General features: G+C 54.4%; 1 protein-coding gene across 1 annotated transcript in view; it reads left to right on the forward strand.

Annotated features, from left to right (window-relative positions):
* The first annotated feature begins 250 nt into the window (after nt 1-250).
* Nucleotides 251-24,200, forward strand: part of SLC6A3 (solute carrier family 6 member 3) — a 31,733-nt gene continuing 7,783 nt past the window's right edge. Inside the window, exons 1-12 of the mRNA XM_070411442.1 lie at nt 251-599; nt 2,198-2,530; nt 3,854-3,985; nt 8,689-8,920; nt 12,676-12,814; nt 14,525-14,659; nt 16,244-16,347; nt 17,808-17,932; nt 20,775-20,887; nt 21,993-22,121; nt 22,841-22,940; nt 24,032-24,132. Coding sequence (XP_070267543.1) covers nt 2,245-2,530; nt 3,854-3,985; nt 8,689-8,920; nt 12,676-12,814; nt 14,525-14,659; nt 16,244-16,347; nt 17,808-17,932; nt 20,775-20,887; nt 21,993-22,121; nt 22,841-22,940; nt 24,032-24,132 — 1,596 coding nt within the window. The 5' untranslated portion in view covers nt 251-599; nt 2,198-2,244. The remainder of the gene's footprint in view (nt 600-2,197; nt 2,531-3,853; nt 3,986-8,688; nt 8,921-12,675; nt 12,815-14,524; nt 14,660-16,243; nt 16,348-17,807; nt 17,933-20,774; nt 20,888-21,992; nt 22,122-22,840; nt 22,941-24,031; nt 24,133-24,200) is intronic.

Below are 24,200 nucleotides of genomic sequence, written 5' to 3' on the forward strand. Positions count from 1 at the left end.
CCCCTGCCGGCCATGCCTGGACCCACAGGTGTCCCGGGCCCCAAGCATCTGAGGCTCCAGGACAGGCAAGATCTGGGGCAGAGTGTTCTGCGGGCGGGCGGGGACTGTGGGCACCGGCTCCTGCCCACTGTCTAGGGGCGGGTTGAGGGCGCGGCAGGGCTCGTCCCCCGCCCACCCAGGGCGGCGGGGAAACGGAGCCGGGCCGGCGTGCGCCCCCGACAGCGGGCGGGGCGAGGCGGGGCGGCGACAAGATAAGAGCCTGGAGGCTGAGACCGCCCAGCGCAGCGGGACCCGAGCCAGAGCTTCCGCGGGCGCCTGGCGGCAGGACCCCAGAGCAGAGCCGAGGCCGGGAGGGCAGGTAAGGCCCGGGCACTCCGAAGTGACTTCCCACACGGGCGCCCCCGCGCATCCTCGGGCTCGTCGTTCGCTCCCTGGACCCCAAGGTTACAGCCGAGGAGGACAGGGCTGGGACGGGCACCGTCAGGAGGCGCCGCGTTCCTCAGACGACAGCGTCTCCAAAAGTGGCTCACAGCCAGGGTGCACAGCGCGCCCCGACAGGCAGTGCCTCTGGAGACCTTAAGACGATCGGTGGCTGAGAGGTGAGTGCACGAGGGGGCCTGCGGGCTGATGCGCGCCCCGTGACCCCAGGCCCTGGCCCTGCGTGGTGAGCGCCCGGTTCCCCGGTCGCGCCCGGCTCCAGGGATGCGCCGGCTCCTGGGATAGCGGGAAGGGGCGGCTTCCCTGAGGCGCCGGCACCAGGGTGCCAGCTGTTTGTGACCGACTCCTGCCTGTTGAACCAGACGCGGTGCAGGGCGAATCCGACTGGGCGGAGCGCCCCGGATCCGATCCGGGTGATATTGCAGCCAATGCTCCATCGTGCAGGGTTTTGTCTTTGATTTTGAAGGTGAGAGGAGGGGCTCGGAGCTGTGCTTCCAGGCTAATTACAGGCGCAGCCAGGGACGGACCAGCGAACCACAGCCATGTATGAGCCAGCTGTGCTCCTCTGCGAGACCACATTTTGCTTTCCTGATGCAGACCTGACTTGGAGGCCACTGCTCCAGGAGTGGGTCAGCTCACCCCAAGTGCTGAGTGCGGGCTTCCCTGACAGGTGGCCAGACTGGACTGCAAGGGCCCTTGTCAGAGCAAAAAGCGGGAATTTGCCACCTCTACAGCTCCAGCCCCTCCACCTGCACCGCAGGCACGGCAGGCCAATCTCAACTGCCTCCCCTTGGCCCTGTTTCCTACTCTCAGGAATGCGCTGTTGGGTTTGTCACCAGAGGGGAAGGGGCCACAGAGGAGTGGTGCGTAAAGACCGTAAGTTGTGAACTTTTGTTCAATATGGAGACAGTGGAAAATACTCCCATTAAACTCCATCCTGTTATGCTTCTGCTTCAACCATGGTGTGCGTGCGCGTGTGAGCGAGCAGATGTGCGCGCACCTGTGCGTGAGCTGTTGCAGCAATGCTGCTGGATCCAAGTGCCAGAAGTCAAAGTTGAAACCGCTCTTGGCCCCAAGGGCCCAGCTTGCTCCCGGCTGTCCCCGTGGAATTTCTTCTGTTCCCCCAACAGCATTTTCCAGGGCTTGGAAATGAGCTCCCTGGTAAAGTTGCTAAGTGTAGGAGCTCATGGTCCCTCAGGTGAATGCTGACATGATGTGGTCTCTTCCAGGTGGGGCTGGCGAGCCGCCGGGCCACAGGTGTACGTGGGTCATGTAGGCATTCCTTGGAGAAACTGTTATAATCATTATTGCAGCTTTTCATTGCTATGGGTGATTTTGCTATGATGGAAAGAATAGGTGTGCACTCTTGTGAAGTCTTACTGTTGAATGCTATTTAAAGACTGTAAATCTCTCCCTGCAATGTGGGGTATGGCAGGAGTAACCACTTATATTATTGTTAAAAGCAAAGTTAGAGATTACACAAGCCCTGCACTTCCATTGGACTAGAGAGGAGAGCCAGGGGAAGGGGGCAGAGCAGATGTCTGTTCTGAGGTGCCCATAGCTCGTCTCCCTCAGTCCCCAGGAGAAATAACTCATCGCCTGTCGTCCTCACCCCTGGCTGCTTGGAATGTATTTGTTCTGCCCCAAAGAAATGATTATAAATGCCTTGGACCTCTGCTCTGGCCACTGGGTACATCTGCAGTTCTGGCTACTAACTCATTGCATTCCGATGTGTGTTTATTTTTCATGCTGGCTGAAGACCAAGAGGGAGGAAGCACAGAATCCTAGATTCCATCCAGTCTGCCCATGAGTAGAAGCAAATGCCCAGTGGGACTGATGCCTTCCGTGGTGGCCCCGGCTAAGGAGCCCAACGCCCTGTGCCCGAAGGCGGTGGAACTTGTCCTGGTCAAGGAACAGAATGGGGTGCAGCTCACCAACTCCACCCTCGTCAACTCCCCACAGACCCCCGTGGAGCCCCAGGAACGGGAGACCTGGAGCAAGAAGATAGACTTCCTCCTCTCAGTGATTGGCTTCGCAGTGGACCTGGCCAATGTCTGGCGGTTTCCCTACCTGTGCTACAAAAATGGCGGGGGTGAGTCCCTGCCAGCCCATCCTCTCTGTGCTCTCCAGCTCGGCTGGAGTCCTAGGCAATGGGCACACTCTGGCAACATGGCACTGGATTGTAACTTAGCATTAGCCGGGCACAGACTCCCTAGCTGTATGTCACAGAAACACATAGAAACAGAGTCCAGAGCAATCTCACTCCATGTCAGGTCTTCGTAGTTGAGGATACTGAGGCCAGGAGAGAGGAAGCAGGAGTTAGCCACTGGAGGCACTGTCGTCCTGCCTTCTGTTTCCAAAGGTGCTTTTCACTTAGGGTGACTTAACACAGTCTTACGGAGTGAGGCCCTTGAGCTTGGAGTGGTGGAAGATGCCCTGCCCTTCCCCTAACCCCTGCTCCCACTTCACCCTGAACTCAACCAATCCTAGAACCATGACTGTCTTTGGACTCCAGGCAGAAAACTAAGGTATAGGGCAGGATCACCCCAAAAATTCAAGTTGAGAAACCAGTTAAGTTGGAGGTCATGCCCACCCTCCTGGCGCTCCATTTCCCTAGTGGCCTCTCTGAGTCCCTGGCCACACCACCCTGCACAGAGGAAGGGCTGGGAAGACGGTCCCAGGATGGCCCTCCAGCATGCCCGTGGGTAGGTTGGCATTACTCTTCCCAGGTCGAGGGGAGAAGACCGAGGCCTCAGCAGTGCATTAACTTGCCCAAGGACAGACAGAGCTGCAGGGTCTCCCTGCCTCCCTCCCCAGTCCAGGAAGACGGCCCTGGCAAAGCCACCTCTCGTTTGAGGCAGGCTTTTAGGAAGCAGAGCCTGGGGCCCTGGACTTTGTGCTTGGGGCAGGATGCAGCTCCAAGAGGAACAAGCACCTCCCTGGAGGGGCTGCAGCCTCCAGTCGAGGCGGGTTTCAAATGCTGGGAGCTGGGATGATGACAAAACCCACACAAGGTCAGAGGTGGCCCACAGATCCCAGAAGAGTCACAACTCAAGAGGGTCAGACATTCCACAGAGGAGCAAGAGGGGCCAAAGGTGGGGAAGGAGCCACAGTGTGGGCAGGGCCTCATCTCTGTGCTCTTGGGGGTTGACTCCATAACCTGGGACACTGGGGCTTCAGTAGGGGCGCGCTTACTTTGAGAGCTTTAAAGGGGTTCGGAGCACTGATGACAGCGGGGCTAGGCATGGATGAAGGACACTCACCCACCCAGCCTGTGGCTTCCCTTGGAGGGTGGCCAGGAAGGGAGCTTCAGGACAAACAGGGACAGGGACTGTGGTCAGGGCCAAGACGGGTGTAGTTGGTGGAGATGGCTGAGCCCTGAGGCCCTCAGTGACCATGCTGTCCTGTCCCACAGGCGCCTTCCTGGTCCCCTACCTGCTCTTCATGGTCATTGCGGGGATGCCGCTCTTCTACATGGAGCTGGCCCTCGGGCAGTTCAACAGGGAGGGAGCTGCCGGCGTCTGGAAGATCTGCCCTGTACTCAAAGGTAATGGTAGGGACACGTCCTCACACCTGGCGTAGCACAGACCAGGCTGCGGCTCTAGAGCTTTCAAAGCAAATCCATGCAAGTCATGTGCAGTCATAGTGCTTTGCTAAATGTCTACGCATGTGAACACACCATTTGAATTTTGGTCCTAAGATCAGACCTCTGTCTATCTGTCCATATGTCAGCTACCTAGCTATAATCTATGTATCCATCCATCAATCTATTTGCATATCTAGCTATAATCTATCTATTCGTCCATTTATCTACGTATCATTTATATATCATTCATCTATCTCTCAACCATCTATCATCTATCAACCATCTATCATTTACCTACCTACCTACCTATTTATCATCTATGTATAACACCTGTCTATTTATCTATCTATGAAATGTCATCTGAACATAAATAAAATCAGGAGGCTCTGGCTAGAAATAAATGATAAAGATGTATTCAAGGGTCACAGGGTTTACAAATTGGAAACACAACTAGGCAATAGCTAGAGTATTCTGAAGAAGAAAGAAAAACTGAGGTTCTTATATTAAAAAGAACAATTGAGAAGAATCAGTCCTGCATTCTTAGTCCCCAGGTTGGTCTGAGCTGGGAATCCTCTAGATGACCGGTGGTCTGGATACTGGATGTCAGACGGCCTGGACACCTATCACTAGTCCTTTGGGGGTAATCAGGGTTATTGGGAGGTTTGATGTATATCCAGGCATTGATGCAGGACTGGATGTTCAAAGGTTTAAGCTCCCAGGCTACTTAAAACAAGAACAGAATTATTTTCTCATGCCTTAACCTACCTGACTTTAGTAATTTAGCAGCTCGACTATCTACCTACCTATCTATCATAGCACCTATTATCTATCATTTATCCATAATCTATCTAACTGTCTAGTTATTCACTGAGCCTTCCAGGCTGCTACTGAGACGCCATGGCACCATGAAGCAAACGTACATCATGCTGAGTCCCGGTGACTAACCCTCCCCGGTTCCCTCGCTCCATCCTCATGAGAGCCCTGGGAGGGGATGCGCTGTGTTGTGTGTCTTGGAGATGTAGGCACTGAGATTAGGGGGCTTGAGTAACTGGCCCCTGTCACCTAGTCAGGGGCAGGGTGGGATGGAATCCTGTCTGACTTCCCGTGGGGCCAACAGGAGCTGATGGCGCAGGATTCAGGGGTATTTCCTCAAAGAGACCAGAGAAGGTGCCTGGTGCAGACAGCTGGGTTCATTAGGAAAATGGCTATTAAAAGACCAGGATTTGGATTTTCTTAGAGTTTCTTGAAAAGTTGATGTTCTGAAGAAAATAGAAGCCCTATTGTCCCTCCTAGGATGCCGCATGGGTGGGTTGGGGTGTGTGCTCAGATAGAGACTGATCAGCAGAGGGAGTGAGGACATGACACAGCTGCTGCAGTCCGTCTCCATGGGGGAATCGCCCTCCCACAGCGGAAATGCTGAGACCGGCCGGGCGTGACAGCTCCTCCAAGCACCGTGTGTTATTCCTGCTTAATGGGCTGCTGGGTGAATCTTAAAACGTTAGCATTATTTTCCGAGGCCAAAATGATTCATGCCCACCCTCAAGTGGAACTTCACAGCAAGATTCGGACACCTCTGGGTTCAAGTGCCAGGTCCTGGGTGTTCCCTTGTGCAGTTTGCACACAGAAGTCAAAACTCAAATGAGTTGCCTGAGACTCACCTCCAGCATCATCATTGATTCCCCCGAGGAGAAATGTGCAGGTACCTAAAGACACCGGGCAGCTATGACTGAGAGTTGCAGGTGTCAGCCTGGACATTTCCGTGCCTGTGTACTGGCCCAATGCCGGCGCCACCGAGGACAGCGAACCCAGGCTAACAGACAAGACACAAATGAGTTAATCGTGTTCTCTGCTGGGCAGCACTGACATGCCACACGGCCGAGCATGGCAATGAGCTTTCGCTGTGGTCAGTATTTATAGAGCATTCAAGCGCCCAGTTGGAAATTAAGCGTGTCTATCCCCAGTGACCATCTGGGGAAGTGCTGAAGAAGGATGCCTCCAGCTGTGACGCAGATTGTAGTGGGACCAGTTTGTATCTGGGTTCCCAAGAAGCACGTCCTTCCAGTCCGAAGTCTGTCTGTCATAGTTTCTTACAGGACACAGCTCTGTGCTCCCACCTCCTCTGGGGAGTCTAGTGCTGGGGTCCAGCCCCAGCGGGTCCAGGGGTTCCCCAAGGTGTGGACGAAGTCGGCAAAGAAGGAATGACACGGAGGCAGCGTTCAGGCGGAGGCAGCGTTCAGGTGATCGTCATGGCAAGGTTCCTCTTAGCCAGGTTCCTCTATTGTCCTCTTACATTTGTATTTATCCTATTTGATCTTAATCCTATCCATTCTATTCCAAAGATTAGGGCATTTCTTATCTCCATTCCAAAGTTACTCTATTGTTCTATTAAGCTACAAGGAAGTAACTGAAGGAGGTTATTCTATGTAAAGATTATGTAGCTTAAGCCTGATTGTTCGTAGTTAAAGTGATTAACTACCCTTCTGGCACTTAGTTAAGGGGTTTTAATGATAAAAATCCTCACCTGGGGAAACAACAACTTAGTTAAGGGGTTTTACTGATAAAAATCCTCACCTGGGGAAACAACCTTTCTCGGGGAGCGTTAAGAGGGGGAGCAAACATATTAAGAACAGTATGCCATATACGCCAGGTCCCTTAAAACATAAGCTGTGCAGATGTTTCTTCCCTGCAGCGACTGCGTCAAGCAGCCAGGGTGGATCGGCTTCCAGCAGTCTAGCACTGAGTCAAAGTAAATCTGCTTCTTTCTGGAGCGCCCACGGGTGAGGGCCTGCAGAAGATGAAAAGGATGGTGGCCCCACAGGGGTGGAGGCCAGCAGGTGGAAGCTGATGTTCAGCTTTTTCCTGCCACAAAAAGTTTTCTCCAAGAAAGCTGCTGAAGTGATTTGTTATATTGCTGCTTATAAAATGTCAATAAATAGTATCCAAGGATTTCAAAGCGCTGCTAAATCCTAATGAATTGGGGTCGATACAGGAAGTATGACTGTCAGCATCCCATTCTAGAGAAGCTGAGACCACGGATGGGGGCATTTGGCCACATCCCAGCAGTATCAGAACCCGGAGGAGACGTCGGCAGACATGGTGCACCTCGGTAACTCACTCGGAGTCCCAGCCTCACTGTCACACTCTAGCACAGCGGTTCTCAACCTGTGGGTCACGACCCCTTTGGGGGTCAAACGACCCTTTCACAGGGGTTGCCTAAATACATCCTGCATATCAGATATTTACATTACGATTCATAACAGTAGCAAAATTACAGTTATGAAGTAGCAACGAAAGTAATTTTATGGTTGGAGGTTACCACAACATGAGGAACTATATTAAAGGGTCCCTGCATTAGGAAGGTTGAGAACCGCTGCTCTAGCAGCTCATGTTGGCTTTTGTCCAGTTTTGGAAACTCATCCGTGTGGAGGGCTGAGCTGAGGCCACTGGAGGATATGCCATGTGGCCCCTGTGGGTGGAATCTCAGTCGGATCCTGGTCACCTGTCTCCTAACCTGGGATTGAGGGAATCGCAAACCACAGAAAGTCAGCTAATGACTGGGAATCTGTGCAGCCAGCACAGGGCTGTGCTCATCGAGGAGGTAAACAAATCAGCGCAAGAACACTAGACTTTCATGTTTAGAGAGGAGGCACCTAGAATGGTCATGCATGGCCCTGGGTGCCCTTGGGTGGCCCTAGGTAGCTATGAATGAACCCATATGACCTTGTTTGCCCTGGGTAGTCTTGAGTAGCTATGTGTGGCCATGAATGGCCCTGGATGGCTCTGAGTGGCCCTGGTGGTTCTGGATGGTCTTAGTTGTCCTAGATGAGCCTGGGTGGCTGTGGGTGGCCATGGAGGAATCGAGTTGTCCCTTAGTGACTACTGGTAACTCTGGATAGCTCTCGCTGTCCCTGCATGGCTCTGGAAATCACTGAGTATTCCTGTGTGCCCCTGGATGGCCTTTGATAACCCTATTATCATGGGTGACCCAGAAGGTTTCTGGGTGATCCTGAGTGGTTTGGGGTGGCCTTTGTTGACATTTGTTGGTGTTTTGTATCTCTGGGTGCCCTTAGATGATCCTGGGTGGCCACGGGTGGCCACGGGTGGCAGTGGATGATTCTGATGGTTTTGCATGGCCTCGTGGTGCTGGATAACTCTGGGTTGGATTGTTTAGTGTAACCCAGGGCCACCCTAGATGACCTTAAGTGAGCCTGGATGGTCCTGTTTGATCCTGAGTAGCTGTGAGTAGGAGTGGATAGCCCTTAGTTGCCCTGTATGTCTGTGTGTAATGACCTGTTCCACCAGGGTGGCCTTAGATGATCCTACACGTTCTTGGATGACTCTTCATGTCCCTAGGCATACGTGGTTCTAGATACCCTTCAATGAGCCTGGGTGGCCTTTCAGATCTTGAATGTCCCTCAGAGACACTCTGAATGTCTCTGGGTGGACAGAGATGGCCATAGATGGTCTTGGAAGGGGGAAGCCCCTCTCTGTGGTTACAGCATAAAGTCCAGCATCTGCCCTTTCACGTATCTTCCCCTGTGTATTTAAAGATGTTGCCTGATATTAAGATGGTGGCGAACAGCTGGCACAGGTGGCAGTGTCTCCTATAAGGGAAGGTGGGAAGGGGCATTCTGTTGACGGTGGCTGTGCTCTCGCCACCCTAGGTGTGGGCTTCACGGTCATCCTGATCTCGCTCTACGTTGGTTTCTTCTACAACGTCATCATTGCCTGGGCGCTGCATTACTTCTTCTCCTCTTTCACCATGGAGCTGCCCTGGACCCACTGCAACAACACCTGGAACAGCCCCAACTGCACAGACTCCTACTTCGGCAACACCAGTGACAGCTCGGGCCTCAACGACAGCTTCAGGACCACGCCTGCCGCCGAGTACTTTGAGTAAGTAAGAGGTCTGCTCCTCGGGGTGCGATGACTCCTCAGTTGCTGTGGCTGCCTCAGGAAGGGAAGGACGCAGAGCCAAGCTCTCTATGGCAGCCCAGGGGTCAGCCACCTGCCCCTGCTGCCTCACAGGGGTGTGAGAGGACCCTTTCTTTGTCTTGTGCCTGTGTTCCATTCCCTTGGGGTTTTTGTGGGACAAAGCTAGCATGAGTCCTCAGCACAGATGGAAGGCTGAGCAGGCCTTCACCTCATTTCTAATATAAATTATAAAGCTACAAATCTAAAGCTACGAATTTGCCTCTAAGAGACTGCTTTAGCAATATTCCATAAGTTGTATTTTCATTTTCATTCAGTTCAAAGTGTTCTCTGATCTGCCTTGTGATCTATCTTTGATTCACAAGATATTTTTGGAGGTTGATAGTGTCCTTTAATGCACAAAAGTTTTAATCTTGATAAAGTCAGTTATTTATTTTTTCCTTTTATTGTTTGTGCTTTTGGTGCCCTATCAAAAAATTCATAGCCCAAACTCAACAAAAACAAGCTAAGCTCATAGATACAGAGAACTGATTGGTGCTGCTATAGGTAGGGGTGGGGGTTAGAACCAAATGAATGAACTGGGGTCTTTTTGTTTGTTTAAATAAATTGATTTTTTTTTTTTTTATAAAAAGTCCATTGTCAAACCTAAGGTCTTGAAGATTTATGCCTGTGTTTTCTTCCAAAAGCTCCATAATTTCAGCTCTCACATTTAGTCTTTTACCCATTTGAGTGGCTTTTTGTATTTGGTATGAGGAAGCTATGGATCGATTTTCTCCTGGCCGTAGGTCACATTTTCTTGCTTCTTGTTGTCTAGTAATTTTGTAATCTTCCCGTAATGAGTGTTGGATTTGCTCTGGTAGGAAGTTAATTTGCTGGTGGTACAGTTTTCTCCTTTTGAAACTTGTTGAAATGCTTCTGGGCAGCCTTTGCTTTGGGAATGGTTTATCACCTCTACTGCAGTGACCCTTCCAGGGTCTACTGAGCTCTCCATGTGATCGGCAAGTCCTCTACTGTGGCTGGGGAGCTCAGTGGGCCTCAGCCCTGCCTGGGCTCAGAGACCTGCAGGGTCTCACCCTGTAGCTGAGTCAGTGGGCTCCTGTGGAGAGCCTGTCAGCACCTGAGACTCCCTAAGCTCTACCCAGCAAGACCCCATGCTGTGCTCATTAGGGAGAGGGGGAGGTGCCTCCAGGTGGGAAGTAGGGTGTTGTCATCTCTAGTCCCACATCTGCAAATACTCGTTTGGTGTACTTTGTCCAGCTTTCTAGTTGGTATGATGACAACCCCTCATGGCCAGAGTGGAGGCCTCTTACCTCCTTTCCATGGCAGCCATCCCCTCCCACCCCCCCAGGCAGAGCACAGGTTCAGAGTTAGGCTGCTGGGGTCCAGGTCCTAGCTCTGCTGCTGGCTGTCTCTGGGTTGGATAGTGTTCTTACCCTCTCAGTTCCTGGATTCCTTGCTGTAAATGGGGCAACACAGCTGCAGTGGGGATCCAACGTGACAGTGTAGGTACAGCCCAGAGCATGCCTGGCCCGCCTCAAAGCCTCCCTTATCCGGATCCAAGAACCATGACAATAAAAACACACCTGGAGAAGGAGAGCTGCAGGAAGTGGAAGTGTTAGATCTTTACCGAGGCTGGTGACATCCCAGGCCATCCCTGTTTGGTCCTCCAGGCCACTTACACTCTGGAAATGTCTGCTTTTCAGCCCCAAACTATCTTATTCAGACGTCCTGTCCTCATCCTACTGTGCGCCTGCTCTTGGGAAGCACCTGCCCTTCCCTGTGCCCTTCCCTGCAGTGACTGGCGTGGCTGTCCCACGCAGTGCGGTGCCTGCCAGCTCCTCTCCAGCTGACAGCATCTGCAGGGCCTGTCCTCTGGAGTGTCTGTGGGATTTCACACAACTTCAAACAAGAGGACTTTTTAGTCTTGGGGAAGGGACTTGGCCAGCACAGACAAGGGGCTAATTCTCAACGCAGCCTGAAGTGTCTGAGGTAAAACCAGTGTGTAAAGCATCCTAGAAGCAGTTCATGATCAGTCCTGAGGAGAGCCACGTGCTTTCTCCCAGCCGCACCCTCTCAGCTGGGGGCTGTGACCCCTTTGGGCCACCGTGCTCCTTTCCCAGGCAAAAGGGTAAGTGGCCACCTGCCACCAGGTTAGGTGTGTAACCCACACCCGTGTGTGCAAGACGTAGCTGGATTGTATGTAGGGGTTGGTCCGGGCCCCACACAATGTGTGGCCTCACTGGGCAGATGGTTTTGTTCCAAGGAGATTTCTCTCATTGGTGAAAAGAGGTTCCAGGTGATAAGACCTGGCAGGGGCTCCAGGGCAAGGTGAGGAGGGAGCATGGGCAGCAGACACAGAGCCAGGGCTGAGGTGAGGGAAAGAGGAGAGAAAGACACGGGGAGTTCTACTGACCCCGGTAAAGCAGGCCCTGGAAGGGCATGTTCCAGGAGAGCAGGCCCCAGGTGAGGCAGACCCCAGGAGGGCAGGCCCCAGGTGAGGCAGGCCCCAGGAGGGCAGGCAGGGCACCGCAGGCTGCCAGTGGCCCCCTCCTCTGCCTGACCAAGCAGCTCCCTATCCCAGATCCCACACTGCTATTGGACAGCGTGAGGAGATTCCTTTCACTTCAGCGTGTATCTTGCGATCCGTAAAGAAGAGATGGTGACGACAGTTCGGACACTGCAGGCCAACCTGGGCCATGCCAGGTTTGGGACGGAACAGGAGTGCTGCGCTGGGCTCTCCCTGCCTGTCACAGCCTCTCCTGTCCCAAGACTGTGTGAAGACCCGAACTTCTCCAACGTACCCTGAGGTGCCTGCAGCTGGTGAAGGTACTGGGACGCTGCGGTCTGCGGCATTCTCCCATGGTGCCAGGAAGATTTGCTCGGACCTCGCAAATCCCGTGGTGATGGCCCTTTTCACAGCGTGGCTCCTCCACTGCCTGGGCAGCAGCACAGCCTTTGGCTGAGCTTTGACTCACAGTCCTGCCTGGGAGGGGAGGCGGCAGATGCACGGTGGACACAATGGCACCTTTCCCGCAGGCTGTCACAGGATTTAATGAGATACTGTGTGGAAAGTGCCTCAGACCCCTGCCTGGCCCACAGGGAGGGCTCTACTGGCCATTCTGTTCCCTTCCCGTGTGGCCTTATGCTCTGTCTTTATGGTGGCGGATCCCTCTACCAGAAAGTTCTTGAGCAAACCTGGCGCAGACTCATCTTGAGTCTGTTCCCGCAGAATCCTCCTCGACATCTGGACAGCTCTCGTCAACTGTCATCCTCGGAGAGCAGCGCAGACACCTGTTACTATAGGTCCACTCAGCCTCAGCCCTGTAAAGGGCCTGGACCTTTCCAGTGCAGCAGCGGCCACCACCTTGCTGACACCTTCCCTCTGGTTTCTGTAGCTCTTTCTTCAAAGACCCAAGGCACCCATTCCCTCCCCAGTTCCAAATGCAGGGTGCTGAGGGGCAGGGCTGGGCTTCTGTGGGCTCCCAGCATGCCACGCCCACCCTCTCCCTCACCTGGAGGATATACCCTGCATCTCAGCTAGGACTGCTGGGCCTGGCTCTTCTCAGAGGGGGGCAGGGGGTCTCTGGCCCTGCCATGCTGGGTCCTGTCTGCCATGTGGAGCTGGGGAGGACAGTCTCTGGGCGAGCTCAGCTGTCTGGTTACAGTTCTGGGTGGGGAAGCAGTGCTCTTCTAGGCCCCCCACCTTTCTCCCTCTCCAGGCGCGGCGTGCTGCACCTCCATGAGAGCCGCGGCATCGGCGACCTGGGCCCTCCCCGCTGGCAGCTCACATCCTGCCTGGTGCTGGTCATCGTCCTGCTCTACTTCAGCCTGTGGAAGGGGGTGAAGACTTCGGGGAAGGTGAGGCTGAGCCTAGCCAACTGGGAAGTGGACACATGGCCATGGGGGGAGTGGACACATGGCCATTGGAGGAGTGGACACAGGCCATGGGGGGAGTAGACACAGGCCATGGGGGGGAGTGGACACAGGCCATGGGGGGAGTGGACACAGGCCATGGGGGGAGTAGACATAGGCCATGGGGGGAGTGGACACATGACCATGGGGGGGAGTGGACACAGGCCATGGGGGGAGTGGACACATGGCCATTGGAGCAGTGGACACAGGCCATGGCAGGGAGTAGACACAGGCCATGGGGGGGAGTGGACACAGGCCATGGGGGGAGTGGACACAGGCCATGGGGGGAGTAGACATAGGCCATGGGGGGAGTGGACACAGGCCATTGGGGAGAGTGGACACATGACCATGGGAGGAGTAGACACAGGCCATGGGCGAGTGGACACAGGCCATGGGGGGAGTGGACACATGGCCATGGGGGGGAGTGGACACATGGCCATTGGAGGAGTGGACACAGGCCATGGGGGGAGTGGACACAGGCCATGGGGGGAGTGGACACAGGCCATGGGGGAGAGTGGACACATGACCATGGGAGGAGTAGACACAGGCCATGGGCAAGTGGACACAGGCCATGGGGGGAGTGGACACATGGCCATGGTGGGGAGTGGACACAGGCCATGGGGGGAGTGGACACATGGCCATGGGGGGAGTGGACACAGGCCATGGCGGGGAGTAGACACAGGCCATGGGGGGGAGTGGACACAGGCCATGGGGGGAGTGGACACAGGCCATGGGGGGAGTAGACATAGGCCATGGGGGGAGTGGACACATGACCATGGCGGGGAGTGGACACAGGCCATGGGGAGTGGACACATGGCCATTGGAGGAGTGGACACAGGCCATGGGGGGGAGTAGACACAGGCCATGGGGGGAGTGGACACAGGCCATGGGGGGGAGTGGACACAGGCCATGGGGGCAGTGGACAAGGGGCTGTCATGGGGTTTACGGTGGAAGGGTAGGCCATGGCAGGTGGACTGTGGACGGATGGTTGTGAAGTGGAGGGGTGGCTGTGGTGGGTTGGGTAGTAGACAGGGGGTCTGTGTTTGAGTTGAGGAGTCAGCGCAAGACTGTGGTTGAGAAATGGCATCAAGGGAAAAACACAGCAGAGTGCTTTCAGCATTGAGACAAGTGCAGCATAAATTGGTTTTTGCTGATGACAATATTTTGGCTGTTATCTGGGCACCCAAAGCACTTTTGACCAGAATGTGTTCATCAAGTGTGATGATACATGTAGTGAAGGGCCAGCACATAGGAACCTTTTGATAGTGAGCGTGCCTTTCCTCCCTCTGGAGCCCGGAATCCATCCTTTACATGTAATCCAGGTGCACATTCGCACAATCAAGTGAAACTTGCTCACATCTCACTCATCAGAAATCCAGCCACTCCTGCTGTGACAGACCAAATACAGAGCAGGAATGCTCCTTCCTTGCCAAATGGTTTGTCCTCTTTTAATCCCTGGGAAAGATGCACAGAGTAGCAGGCATGATGGCCTCCCTCAGTGAGCATCTGCTGAGCGGGCGTCCTGTGAATGTTCGGGATGTGGGGCTTCCCAATCAGAGGCCACCTCTCTCCTAGCACCAACCATCAGGGTGACGCTGTGCCCACTCCATGCCAGCAGGTGGCCTGTGCAGCCCGGTGACGCTGTCCTCTCCCCAGGTCGTGTGGATCACGGCCACCATGCCATACGTGGTCCTTTTCGCCTTGCTCCTGCGAGGAATCACTCTCCCTGGAGCCATGGACGGCATCAGGGCGTACCTGAGCGTTGACTTCCGTCGGCTCTGTGAGGCGTCCGTGAGTATGCCCACCGCTCGAGACCCTGCAGTCCATGCGGACTGGCAGGCACGGTGTCAGGGGGTTCCCATGCTTTGGGGCAGGAGATCCCAAAGGCAGAACCTGGGCTGGAATTTCTCACTCGCCCTATAAATCCAGCAGGTGCTGGCTGCCCTGCTGTGTGCAAGGTTCTGCAGGGCAATGTGTAAACCTGATCCCACCCGTAGAGTTCACCGTCTTGTTGAGAAGAGGGGTGGGAATGGACAGGAGGGAGCGGGTGCAAATTCAGGTGTACTAGATGGGCGATTCAGGAGAGCTCAATGGACCAGAAGAAGGCAGTTAGGGGAAAGGTCACCTGCCGCGTCTTCACAGAAATAGGATGAAGGCTCCTGCCTATTGACCTCTTCCCCATGTCCCATCCCATGTCCCGGAGGAATGCTTTTGGGTTCCCGGATAAGCACCGATGGCCCTGCCCAGTCTGTGCCAGCGAGCTCCGCCACTCGCCTGGAATGCAGCCTGAGCTCCAGCTCCCTGTCCATCGGCCCAGCAAGGCTGAGATATCGCAGGAACCAGGGCTCCTCCTCGGGAAGCCAGACCTCAGTGGTGAAACATTCCAGTGCCCCCAGCACAAGAGCATGATCTAAAACACTAACTCTGGATCAGGCTGCATGTTTCTTCGGCAAAGGAAGCAGTACTGGAGGCAGCATCCTGGAGAGCAGAGGCTTGGCCAGGCCATGGGAGAGGGGTCTCCGGAGAAAGAGAGAGAAGGGGTGGCATTGCAGGGAAACAGCTCAGAAATGACGGTGACCGCTGGCCAGTGGGTGTAGGGGTAATGGGAACGGCAGCTTTCCAAAGGGAATGGGTGCAAATTCAGGTGCACTAGATGGGCAGATGGTGGGACCCCAGCAGCCACCCGGGGAGTAACTACGTGTGGAAGGCCATGTGGCCAGGAGGGGAAGGTCCAGATTGGGGGTAGGGGCCCCTTTGGAAGGGGCTGCCTTATGCTGCTAGGTTGCAATGAGAGGCAGTGTGGGGCTCACTAGGGACTCAGGAAGAATTAGCCCTGAGGCAGAAAAGGGAAGAATGACGGGGTGTGGCTCAGGTCCCAGGAAGCCCCAGGAGGGGAAGTGGCTGCAGGAGCCATAGGAGGAAGGCGAGATGAGGTGAAGGGAGAGGGAGCTGGACACCTGGAGAGAGAGGAAATGCAGCAGAGGCCCAGACACGGCTCCAGGCAACATGCACGAGGAAGTAAAACAGATGCCAGCACTGATTCATAATAAATTAAGTGGTTGTGTGGGCAAATGCAAAGAATGCACGAAGACGTGGTCCCTTTTCATCACGGTCCTTCAGGCCAGTGATACAGGAAAGTTTATTCCCTGAGACGCCTATGACTCTGATCATGTTGTTGATGCCAGGTGCTTGTTGATAATGGCGTTTAAATTCCACCCTGTTCCATGGAGCTGGAGGCATCTCAGTAGGAGACACCTGCAGGGAGGACAGGGAGCTGAGGCTTCGGTCTTTGCACAATTGCACAATTGCCTCGCGACAGCTGGCCCTCACTTCCGCAATTATCTCCAACAGCCGCTCATTCCCCTCTGGCTGCAGGTTTGGATCGATGCTGCCACCCAGATATGCTTCTCACTCGGCATTGGGTTTGGGGTGCTAATCGCCTTCTCCAGTTACAATAAATTCACCAACAACTGCTACAGGTAGGTTCTGAGCTCTTGTCCCATTCCCTCCCATAAGATGGTCTGCAAAAATCAATGTGCATCACTGATATGGGGGTGGGGGTATCACAATATGTGCCCAGTAGAAAGCAAGGGGAAGTAAGCTCTGTGTGCAAAACCACTGAGCCAAGTGGCTTTTTAAGTGAAAACTAAAATGGGGAAGCTACAGGCAAAATGCTGGTCCTTGCTTTCAGGAAGTTATTGAAACACATGAAGATGTACATCACCTCCCTGCAAGGAAGCCTCCTAAATCCCAGGAGCAGCAGATTCCCCCCGAGGCCCCAACCCTGCCTCCTCCTCTCCCCGTGCCTCCCTCCTCTTCCCAAAGCCCAGGTCAGGCTCCTCCTCCAGACACCCCCACAGTGAAGCACCTAAATGAGTCCTCTGGCCTGCACCTGGGAGCCTGGGTCCTGCAGGGTATCCCAGACCCTATGCAGAGGCACCCAGATGACCCAGCATCAGGACAGGAAGGAAAGTGGCAGCACTGTGTGCCCACAGCCTGGTGGCATCTTGGCTATGCCACCTGGCCCAGAATGACCTGACTTAGCTGCTGCCACATGTTGGACCCAAAATCCTTCTAAAAACAGAAACAGAATTTACCTGGGACCTGCTTTCTTTGACCTTTACAGGCTCATGTTTAAATACATTTTTATTGATTTCACTGGGGATGGAGCCCGCAACCCAGGCATGTGCCCTTGACTGGAATCGAACCTGGGACCCTTCAGTCCACAGGCCAATGCTCTATCCACTGAGCCAGACTGGCTAGGACTACAGGCTCATGTTTATATTCTTTCATATCCTGAGGATAAAATGTGGTTAAAAATACAAAGACAGCGAGTGTGCACAGCAAAATGACCAGACAGACTGCTGCCAGGCTCCCACAGAGGGTGAACTCTGGGCGGCTGTTTCCAACACAGCCCTGCCTGAGCCCACCTGTACCCTCAGGCCGGGCACTCTGAAATGTCCTTCCATTTGGCTCCTAGGAGGGCTGAGAGTGGAGTCTCCAGACCAGCAGCACCAGCCCCCCAGAAGCAGCAGGAAAATACAACATCTAGGGCCCCCCAAACCCACCCTGTCCTAATCTGCATTTGAACAAGGTCCCTGCTGCCTGACAGCTCCCTCACCATGGGTGGGGACCCCCATGGCCATCTGTTTGTCCACCCAGAGCCCCCGGGTTGCTGGTTCAGACCATCTCACCTTCATCACTGAGTCATGTGTCCCAGGAGCCTTGCCATCCCGGCCAAACATGACGGCTGCTCACCATAAGGACATGCCCAGAGCCAGCTGGGAGGTCCCGTCCCAACGCGCAGCGCAGCCGGAGGACAGGCTCTGCAGCTGCAGGAGGGCCTGGCCGCGCTTGGCAGGAAACATGTAGTAAACTGAGAATAATGACTGGAAATGGCAGCTGCTCCAGCGCTGGCCTGGGTGTCTTGTTCTCACAGAGACGCCATCATCACCACCTCGGTCAACTCCCTGACGAGCTTCTCCTCGGGATTCGTGGTATTCTCCTTCCTGGGGTACATGGCCCAGAAGCACAGTGTGCCCATCGGGGACGTGGCCAAGGATGGTGAGTCCCCCGAGGGCAGGCTGGGGCCCCCACACCTCCACCTGCTCCAGGCCAGTTCTCAAAAGCTGTTTTCTTGCAAAATGAGAGGGAGACACAGGCCTTGGTACGAGAAGAGTTGCTGATCTGAAGAATTGCACATGTTCATGTGCTGGACCGATTGCAAGACAAATAACTGGAAGCAGGACAACCCCTGTCCCCGCATCCTCCCACTCCCACCCTTTGCGGGACAATGTGACAGTGGCCCCTCGGCCACGTGCTCCTCACAGAGGCCACTTGGGCTGCAGGATGAGGTCCAGTTCCTTTGTCAGTCTGGATCTCCCAACTTTGTTTACACCCTGAGGGGAGATGAGCGGGGTTGGGAGCACTGAGCTGTCCCAAGCAGCAAGGCTTTTGGATTTCCACCCATGATCAGCCGAAAAAAAGTTGGGTTGTTTTTGACATGAGCAGCTAATCTGTTCCAAAGCTTTTCCCTCCAAACACCAGTGGCCATGACATGTTTACGGGGGATGTGGACAGAGGAAACCTGGACTCTCCAGCACACGGTGCCTGTGCCCTGGGAGTTGGCGGGTGGAGGGTGCGGGTGCGAGCACAGACCACACAGGAGCGGGCTCGGCCCCAGCAGGGAGTGCACCAGGCAGGGGAAGCTGGGAGGCTGGGCACAGATATGGGTCCTGAGAGGGGACTCTGATTGCTGCAGCTCCCTGAGCACTTGGGAGTCTGCTTGGTTCTAGTTCGTGATGGAAACTGCGGCATAGGCAGCCTTGAATGGGGTCAGTGCAGGCTCCAGGCCTCTTGAGATGGCTGCAGCCCCTCCCCTGCCTTCAAGACTGTTGTGCAGGTGATTGGGGAGAGGTCTCTCCCCTGGAGACTGTCCTCTGGCTCTGGGGCACTGCCCCGAGTTTGAAGGCCTCCTTCCCCTTCTCCTGGCTGCTGGGAAGTCCCTTCTGCTGGGGCTGCTCCTTAGATTCATCTGTGAGTGCAAAGGACGCATCTTCCTGGGTCAGGAATCATTCAGGGAGGGACCCACCCGACCTGTGTCCTCAGCTCTCAGCCGGCAGCTCTCATCCCATCTATTTCCCGAGAGTTGAGCATTAAGAACCCACTTTGAAAGTAGAAAACAGAGACTCCCAGACCCAAAAGGTCCCCTCTGAAATGGCAGAGAAAGCAGGGGGCTGGGATGAATCCTTCGCATGGTTTCAAGTCCATATTCTTCCCTCTAGGAAGAAACATTAATAAACGTGGGAGAATGGGAACATAAACGCAAATAAGTACAGAGCAGTGAAATTTACTCACCTGCATGTATGCATTTTCTCCGGTCTTTTTTGCCCTTTATTATGATAAATAGGAATAACTTGCAAAGACCTCTATTAACCCTTGAAGGTAAAGCTGGATGTTTTCTATGCATTTGCATGACAAGCAAAGTAAATGTCATTTATGGCTCTAATTCTCAAGAAAACAGGGTGAAATGTTAACTCGGATACAGAAATGAAAGGTGAGGGTGTTGACATTAATTCAACAGAGCTGATGAATCTCTCTCTGGGTTCCTGGCTTTATGGCATTTAGACTTTACAGCATCTCAAAGAAATAACCCTTGGCCTTGCATTTCAGTCATCAGAGAGCCCAGCCCGACCCCAGAGCCATAGAGCCTCTGGGAGGTTGGCCGGTCTCTGGCCTTTGTCCCATCCTCTAAAGCAACGGTTCTCAACCTGTGGGTCGTGACCCCTTTGGGGGTCGAATGACCCTTTCACAGGGGTCGCCTAAGACCATCGGAAAACACATATATAATTACATATTGTTTTTGTGATTAATCACTATGCTTTAATTATGTTCAATTTGTAACAATGAAATTGGGGGTCACCACAACATGAGGAACTGTATTAAAGGGCCGCGGCACTAGGAAGGTTGAGAACCACTGCTCTAGAAAGACCTAAGCGCCCATATAAGCTCCCCGTTCCTGGCTGGTGCCAGCAGGTCTACTGAGGCCTGGGAGAAACAGAAGAGCTATAAGGTGCTTCCAAAGCAGAGTCTCAGTGGGCGGTGCTTGTCAGCTAAGTATGCGTGTCTTCTGATTGACCATGAAAATTTCTGTGGAAATATTTACCAATTTCCCGTAGGAATATATTTTACTCTGAGGTCACTGAAAGCCAAATTGCAACTCATTTTAGGTGAGTCCTGCTGGCCCCGTCCCCTCTCCGTCCAGGCTCACAGCCTTCGCCTCCACCTGGATCTCACCTCTTGGGGATGAGGAGCGGGTGTGGCTGCCCAGAGCGCCTGTCCTGACCCAGCAATACCAGTTCCAGAAAGTTGTAGAAGGGGCTGATCTGAGGAGCACTGGCATGTGCCCAGGAGCACTCCCGTTCCCAGCAACACACCAGGCAGCACTCATGAATGTGGTCTGCGCATCCAGCCTGTAGTTTTACAGATCACACTGAGAGTACTTCAGGGCACAGAAAATATTTACAACGTATTGCTCACGAACCATAGTGAGTGCAAGTGTGTGAGCGACCTACTCAGGAAGAACAAGCCAGAGGGCCCTCAAATGCTCAGGGACACAGGCAGGACCCCAAAGGTCCTCCCTCCCGCACCCCCCAAGCCCTCACAGCCATGGACAGGAGAGATCTGGAGCAGAGCTGTGGCCCCTGGTGCTGGGTTCCGTTACCTAGAGTCCAGAGCCAGGTGTCTGCAAGATTCACAGGAAGGAGGACGGGGGAGGCTGTGATGGAAAAGATTTTGTGCTCCTGAATCTGGAGGCACTTGTGGGGGCCGAATGGGCCTCTTGGGGGAGGGAAAGAGGGTGTAAATGTGAAGTGACACTTGTGGCAACCTGAGGTTCTGCTTTCAGGGCCAGGGCTGATTTTCATCATATACCCCGAGGCGCTGGCCACGCTCCCACTGTCCTCCGCCTGGGCTGTGGTTTTCTTCATCATGCTGCTCACCCTGGGGATCGACAGTGCCGTGAGTGACATCAGCATTTCCCATGCCTGGTCCCGCCCACCACAGCCAGGCTCATCTGCAGCCACAGACGCTCCCTGGGGTCCCCTAAAGCTTGTGTTCACACAGAGCGCCACGTGGGTGGCAGGGAGGGGGCCCACAATTACCGGGATAAAGTGTTCGGACCAACTCACCCCTTCTTTTTTCATTCCGGGTGCCAGCTGCGCCCTCTGCCTGAGCCATCATGGGCCCTAAATACACACGAAGCAAGAGGGCTGTGCAGGAAAACAGGGTAATGTGACCACACAGAGTCAAGGCAGATTCCTCATGATGCATCACTTTCCCGGCCCGTCAGCCCTAGGAGGGGTGGCTGCACCTGCAGGATAGGGCAACAGAAGTCTCTAGCCGCAGCCTAGGCCTTGCCCATTGAGGGTCTCGTGAGGCCTTTCGTGTGTGTGTGTACAGGGGGTGTTCTAGGGGGTGGACAGTGGGCCCTCGTTTGGCCCTGGGCCTCCTGGACTTCCTCAGCCTCCCTCCCCATTGCCTGCTCATGACCTGCTGAAACCCCAAGGTCCTTGTGACTGGCCTTGTTCCCCTGAGCTTCCTGGAAAGTGCAGAGTCCCTCCCCATGAGAACGCTGGTCACACTCTGTAGCCCTCCACCTCCTCTCCCGCCGGCCCGGTCACCGGCCCTCAGGGTAGACCACGCCCTTGGACAGCAGGTCTGGTGGGGATGCAGTCCTGACAGCACTTCCTGGGGGAGGTGGTCTCGATAGACGGACCCCAAGCAGTCAGGGCCCCCAGGACACACACTCAGAGTCAGAAAGGCTTTGTATGTTAGTCACAGAGCACTTCTCCCCACCCCCTCCCCCCAGGACTTCACAGTGGCTGGGAAAGTCACCACCAGTGGACGGAGCATCCAGCCCAGTCCTCTCTCTCCAACAACCATGTCACAAGAGAAGCCCTCACCAGGGCTGTCTTGTCCTTAGGGCATTCTGCACCCTGGACACTGTGCAGTTCCCACTCCATGTCCATTTTCTGGTTGAACATCTACTGACTCTCATGTAAATCGCACCTCGGTGTGGTCCCGAGTGCCCCCCAGCGCGTCCCCTGCTCTGTGTTGGCTGCAGATGGGCGGGATGGAGTCAGTGATCACCGGGCTCATTGATGAGTTCCAGCTGCTGCACAGGCACCGGGAGCTCTTCACCCTCTTCATCGTCCTGGTCACCTTCCTTCTCTCCCTCTTCTGCGTCACCAATGTACGTACAGGCTCAGCTCACTTGACCATATCTCATTAGCACTCAGCACTGGGCAGCAAAAGGCTGGTGTGGTCAGGCCAGACAGAGCCACAGCTCTTCTAAGACAGCATCCCCCCAAAACAACCCTTGATTTATAATCATACTTGGGTAGCTGTGGTCACACTTGGGTAGCCATGGCCACATGGAGTAGCCGTGGTCACTCTCTGGTAGCTGTGGTCACTCACAGGTAGCCACGAGCACATTCAGGCCAGCAGTGATCACACTTGGGTAGCCGTGGTCGCATGGAGTAGCCTTGGCACCTATGGAACATGGTCTAGAGTTACTTCAGTGCCTGGACAGCTCCCTGGGAGGTGCCCTTGGCTCGGCCACCTGCCTGTGGATTTATGGGGCGGGAGGGAGGCACCCAGGTCACCTCCTTTCCCAGTAGGGGTTCTGCCCAGCTTGGCATTTGGCTGCTTTCATTTCTAATGCCACCAGGAGCCCTCAGGAGAAGAGAAGTCGTCTTTTTTTTTTTTTTTTTATAATGGATGTGTCCCTAAGAAGTTGCAGGTAGATTGAATTTTAGTGACTCAAGTTAGACTTTATAGGGAGTAGTAAAACAGAATCTGTCTATAAATTGAACCCACAGGCCAGGCTTATGTTTTAAGAGAAGCACTTTTGTGGTCAAGGCCTGCCACGCCAGGACACTGGAGTTCAGTGGGCACTCCCTTCTCTTTCAGGGTGGCATCTATGTGTTCACTCTGCTGGACCACTTTGCAGCCGGCACATCCATCCTCTTTGGGGTGCTCATCGAGGCCATCGGGGTGGCCTGGTTCTACGGTAAGGACGGAACCTTTCCTGGGGCTGGTGTGCTTCGGCGGGCGGGGGACCTGGCCACGGTGCTGCTGCTTTGTGGCTGTGCCGCTGCCTTCCTGGCGAAGCTGGCTGGAAAAGGGAAGAACATTAGCTCTAGGAAGCTTATTGTGGTGACCACAGCATCACAGAGATGAGAGGCTTGGCAGCATCATTCCCTTGGATCATTGAAGACAGCCTGGGTGGCACCCCAATACCCTCAGCAAACTTGCCTCAGCCATGCCAAGAGGCCTGGGCAAATTCAGGGCAGGAGAAATCCCTTTTAAGATCACCTGGAGAAAATACTGGTCATTTAGAAATACTTTCCTTTAAAAAATGGTGACTATATACATACAATGGAATACTTTTCATCCTTTAAAAAAAGGAAATCCTGACACACGCTACAACACGATGAACCTCGAGGACATTATGCTGAGATAAACCGTCCCAAAAGGAAAAACCCTCTGCAAGTTCACTCCTAGGATGGTCCTAATGTTGTCAAGCTCATAGAGACGGGGGGGGGGGTGGGGTGGGGGGGTGGGGGGGGCGTGTTATTCTTTAATGAGTTCAGAGTCTCAGTTTGGGAAGATGGAGAAATCCTAGCGATCAATGGAGATGATGGCTGCATGAATGTACTTAATGCCGCAGAACTTAAAAATGGTTAAGATGGTAAATTTTTTGTTATATCCATTTTGCCACAATTCTTGAAGTGAAAAAACAAATAATGATTGCAGAGGGGAAGCAAGGACAGCCGGGGGGAGGGGGGGGCGGGCGGGGCAGGACAGCTATGGGACCCCTGAGGTGAGCAGAGGGTGGAGAGGGTCAGGCAGAGTGGCTGGTACCACACCGGTCTTCCTCATCAGGATTGAGGAGCAAACTTCACCCAGTGTCACCATGGGGAACATGTGTGGGGACCGCCGTCAGCAAGAGCTCCGGGCAGTCTGGAGGGGGGCTGGTCCCTACAGGAGGCAGTCTGGGCTTGAGGTCCCCTGGGGCGGCCCCGGGGGTCAGCAAGGACCAAGGGCTTTGCCTGGGCCTCAGAGAAAGTGCTGTCCTGACCTCCCTGCTTGGCTCCCCAGGCGTGCGACAGTTTAGTGATGACATCAAGCAGATGACCGGGCAGCGGCCCAGCCTCTACTGGCGGCTGTGCTGGAAGTTCGTCAGCCCCTGCTTCCTCCTGGTAAGGGGCCAAAGGCCATGCATGTCCCTGCTCTGCCCAGCTCTCGCATCACCCCAGGGTCAGTGGTG

The sequence above is a fragment of the Myotis yumanensis genome, unplaced genomic scaffold (genome assembly GCF_028538775.1).
Source record: "Myotis yumanensis isolate MYYU_CA2020_CCGP unplaced genomic scaffold, mMyoYum1.0.hap1 SCAF_4, whole genome shotgun sequence".
Classification (NCBI taxonomy): domain Eukaryota; kingdom Metazoa; phylum Chordata; class Mammalia; order Chiroptera; family Vespertilionidae; genus Myotis; species Myotis yumanensis.